At 34.2% G+C, this 4,406-nt stretch overlaps 2 protein-coding genes across 2 annotated transcripts; both read right to left on the bottom strand.

Moving 5' to 3' along the window:
- On the bottom strand, window positions 615-2,213 carry LOC109342599. The gene is made up of 5 exons (XM_019580549.1): window positions 1,982-2,213; window positions 1,691-1,897; window positions 1,515-1,607; window positions 1,331-1,432; window positions 615-1,090 (listed from the first exon to the last, which is right to left on the bottom strand). Exons 1-5 carry the CDS (start codon window positions 2,189-2,191, stop codon window positions 695-697), a joined length of 1,008 nt encoding a protein of 335 aa, XP_019436094.1. The 5' UTR covers window positions 2,192-2,213; the 3' UTR covers window positions 615-694.
- LOC109342410 lies at window positions 2,222-3,621 on the bottom strand. The gene is made up of 2 exons (XM_019580400.1): window positions 2,798-3,621; window positions 2,222-2,741 (listed from the first exon to the last, which is right to left on the bottom strand). The coding sequence occupies exons 1-2, from the start codon at window positions 3,619-3,621 to the stop codon at window positions 2,222-2,224; spliced, it is 1,344 nt and encodes a 447-aa protein (XP_019435945.1).

Raw genomic sequence — 4,406 nt, forward strand, 5'->3', positions numbered from 1 at the left:
TAGACCTGCCACAAGTTACAAGTCAACTATACACAGAGTATGACCATGTCAAAGCTGCCTGATATGGGAAACACAGTACTCGACAGGCCATAATAGTCGGTCATGCCAACAGTACCCTCTAGAGGCACGTCACCCACTATAAATAGGGGTCTCCCCCAATAGCACTACAATAAAACTTTCTGTTAGCCACGGTTGAAACCGTGGCTAAAGTGGGGAAAAACTGTAGCTAGATTGAGTGGCCACACTTAATGTCATTGTGGCAAGGAATGGTGTTGCTAAAAATTAGCCACGGTCATTATGTTATTTCGCTACACTTCTGTGAAATGTGGTAACATCTATTTAGCCACAGTCTGTTTAATTCAGCTACAGTCAAACCGTGGCTAAGTTTCTGATTTTGCCACACCACAACCGTGGCTAAGTTGCTTATTTTTCCACAATACATCCGTGGCTAATTAAATTTATTTAAAGTTACTTTCTTACATACTCCTCTCATGATCCAAATGTGTCATTGTCTCACAATCTTTATTTTCAATAATATAATGGTAAATTTATAATAAAATTAAATATTTGCTAGCTAATAATAATAAAATTGAATCTTATACAATTACCAAATGTTTAACATTCAAAAATGCTGATAAACACAAAATGCAAAATGTTATGATCATATAAGTTCATGAATTTTAAGAAACCATATCTAAGATGGTGGAACATCACGAGCGAAAGTGGTTAACTCACTACCAAATTTTTCGACTAGAAACTTCTCAAGAGTAGCCAAACGATTCTGAGTATGTGCAAGTTGCTCCTTGGTCTCTTCATACCCTGATAGTTTTACTTCTAAAGTTTGTACATATTTCTTCAAGTCTTCAACATGTTGACTAGAGCCACTAGAATTCAAAAAACCAGTAAAATGTCTAGACGTTCCAAAAACACTGGAGGGACAAATACCAGTGCCCAAACCATGCACTCGACCTGAATGTTCAGCTCCATATGCTTTTCCAATTGCATCATTAGGATGAGCAAATACCTTTGATGAAACACCTGAAGTAGTGACATTTTCTTGATCTTGAGGTAAATGCTCTGATATTTTATCCTATTAAATAACAAGAAATTAATAATTTATATAGTGGCAAAATGCAAATTGCATGGCAGTAACCTATAATGGAAAATTGCATCAATAGAATCAGAAAGGACAAAATGATATTATGCGTTTGCCTACCTAACTAACTGCATACCATTATCCATTTCACAACTTAGGAAATGGTTCTAAAAATGATACACTTTTTAGGACATATGTAACACATCATGTATGAAAAGACTTTAAATTACTTACAGCTAGAGTTTTTCCTTCTTCGCTTACATAGCTTCCATCCTTCTTCAATAAAGTTGACAAAACAACCTCACCACGACATACAGGTCTTTGCAATTTTAGCTCCTAACACAACCAATGAAACATAAGTTTTTACATTCACAAAACTTCATTCTTTACAATAATACAATTACCTAGGACAACTTACCATTTGACGACCTCTCCTTGCATTGCTCATACTACCACCAGCATGGGAAACTTTAAGATTTTTGCGACTTCTAGTGTTCGCCAAACTTTGTTTCTACAATTGCCAAACATTGTAGTCATTATATTAAAAAAATACAAGTCTTGGAGAAATTAAATACTTCACAACATAATGTTTACCTTCATCTTATCCTCCTTATAATGATGCACAAATGCAGTCCAATCAGCACAATCTAAACCTGGAGGAGGATTAGCAAGTATGTCTTCCTTACTTTTATTAGGATAGAAATACTTACACCTTAACCTATATTTATAGGCCCTCCATCTTTCACCTAGAGTACTCATAGCCCATTTGACTCCAGCAACATAATCAAACTCAAAATTTTCCTTCACACATTATTAAATACGCTAGTCAATTTTCAATGACAATAGGAAAAAATTATTAAAATTGCAAATTTTTTAAATAATTACCTCAATATATTTCCATTGTTGGTATCTATTATCCTTTGACATCCAATCCCATCTTTTAACATAAATAGGACAAATTGTTGAGTTTTGAGCTAGTTTACCAAGAAACCTCACAAGTAAGTTTGAGCCATTGTCATTGCCTTGTCCATAACCATTGAGTTCCACAATAACTTTTTTAGTTTTTTCCAAATGCCAAACCTGAATTGCTTGCATTTTTCGAGTTTCAATTTCTCCTGAAGAGTTTCAATTATGATCTAGTGGTAAATATCGACGATGTCCCATGAAGCAATATTTTCCGCCAAACTTTAGCCATTTAGACTCTGTATCAAAATTACATGATGGACAAGCAAGTGATGTATGAGTGTTCCATCCAGATAAGTTGTCTAGACCTGGGAAGTCACTAATAGTACAAAACAATGATGCACGCATTTGAAATGATTCTTTTGTAGAGGAATCATAAGCTTCCACTCCTTTCCACAATTTTTGTAACTCTGAAACTAGGGGCTGCAAGTAAACATCAATACTATTGCCAGGCATCTTAGGACCAGGAATTATCATCGACATTATGAGAGAAGTTTGCTTCATACAGTACCATGGAGGATAATTGTAAGCATACAACATCACAGGCCAAATGCTATTATTAGAACTTAAAGTTCCAAATGGATTGAAACCATCTGTAGCTAATGCAAGCCGTATATTACGAGAATCTAAAGCAAAGTCCGGATACATTTTGTCAAACTCCTTCCATGCCATTTCAAAAGCTCTGCAGTTTTAGAACACATGTATAGTCTTTGCAATCTTGGTATAAGTGGGAAGTACCGTAAGACCTTTGCTGGTATATATTTTTTATTTTGGCCAACCACTATATCATTTGCACCACTAATATTTCCATTAGATTTCCACCTAGATGCATTGCAAATCTTACAATTATCTCTCTTCTTGTCTTCCAATGAACCCCAATATAACATGCAATTGTTCGGACATGCATGAATCTTTTCATAGCTTAAACCTAACTTCTTAATCAACTTTTTTGCCTCGTATAAAGATGCTGGGAGTTTAGCATGGGGAAAAGCATCATTTAAAAGATCAATGATCATAGAAAATGTTTTGTCAGTTGCACTACATAAGACTTTTATATGATACAATAGAACAATGAATGATATTTTACTATATTTTTTACAACCAGGGTACAATTCTTCATTTCCATCACCTAATTGCTCTTTTATTTTTTCTTGTTGGACTTTACTTGCATCACCCCTAGGTTGGTCATCATTTGGTATATTTGAGTGGCCGGAATCTTGAATTCCACTATCATCAAAGATGCCAAAAACATCATCTAACATATCCTGCATTGGATATTGTCTAACCCACTCTTCTTGTGGTTGGGCTATAGTTTCAACATTATCTTGCACATGCTTTTCCCCATGCATGTACCAAAATGTGTACTTTCTGGGAAACCCTTTTTGAAGTAGATGACTAAACACTTCAATTCTATTACCCATTTTAAGAAATCCACATGTAATACAAGGACATGGAATTTGATCATTTATAGGTACATTTGAAAAGGCGAAATCCAAAAATTGCACCACCCCATCCAAGAACTCCTTTGATCTAATTGGTTTCTCAATCCAACTCTTATCCATCATAACTGTGTGAATCTGTTTTTGATGTTAAATTCAATTACTAAATCATTAGAGATACTAAATGATTAACTTAAAAACAACTTAAGTATTACCTCAATGCAAGCATGCATGACAAATTAAACCATAGTGTTTTGCAAATTCAGTCATATTAGTTGAAAACAATTTAATGCAGATATCTTGGTATCATTTATTTTGATATACTATAAAGATGCATGCCTGCATCAATGTCATAATCCCATAAAATCAACGTCATAATCCCATAAAATCAATGTCATTTTGCTAACGAGATACCTAACACACCCTTAAAAACTCAGCAAAATTCTAAAGAACCTATGGGGATATGATGTATGGTATTTACACTCAAAGTTATGGCTGCCTATAAATGATAAATAAAGCCCAAACTTGTTTTATTATGTCATGAATATGTACCATAAGAGTAAAGCAAAATACATCACCATATAGTAAAGATGAAGAGCAAAAGTTCCTTATGGAGTTATTGAAGATATCAAACTCTAGGGTTGGCACTGTAAAGCATACATTGGTTTAGCGAATATGGTTGCTTCTTTATCAATCACATGTGAATGCCTCTCATCTAATTTGGATTTTTATCATCTATGTGAACCAATCCTTGTTTCTCCTTGAAATGGACAGCTTTAGAATATATAACAACTCAATCACATTATCCAAGTTATTTCAATTTGCATAATAGCAATGATCCTAAAATCACAATGCATCACTATCCACAACCAATACGTTTTCCCTAAGTTGGTTCCTTGAAAACTAAT

Source organism: Lupinus angustifolius, chromosome LG03 (assembly GCF_001865875.1).
Source record: "Lupinus angustifolius cultivar Tanjil chromosome LG03, LupAngTanjil_v1.0, whole genome shotgun sequence".
Classification (NCBI taxonomy): Eukaryota; Viridiplantae; Streptophyta; class Magnoliopsida; order Fabales; family Fabaceae; genus Lupinus; species Lupinus angustifolius.

What these genes read in the sequence shown, in the direction of transcription:
- LOC109342599 (XM_019580549.1), bottom strand. Translation starts at nt 2,191, where the DNA reads ATGCAAGCAATTCAGGTTTGGCATTTGGAAAAAACTAAAAAAGTTATT. An exon ending in ATAAGGAGGATAAGATGAAG is followed by an intron (nt 1,608 to 1,690) that starts GTAAACATTATG and finishes TGGCAATTGTAG; the next exon opens with AAACAAAGTTTGGCGAACAC. An exon ending in CAAGGAGAGGTCGTCAAATG is followed by an intron (nt 1,433 to 1,514) that starts GTAAGTTGTCCT and finishes TGGTTGTGTTAG; the next exon opens with GAGCTAAAATTGCAAAGACC.
- LOC109342410 (XM_019580400.1), bottom strand. Translation starts at nt 3,621, where the DNA reads ATGGATAAGAGTTGGATTGAGAAACCAATTAGATCAAAGGAGTTCTTG. An exon ending in ATACCAGCAAAGGTCTTACG is followed by an intron (nt 2,742 to 2,797) that starts GTACTTCCCACT and finishes CTAAAACTGCAG; the next exon opens with AGCTTTTGAAATGGCATGGA.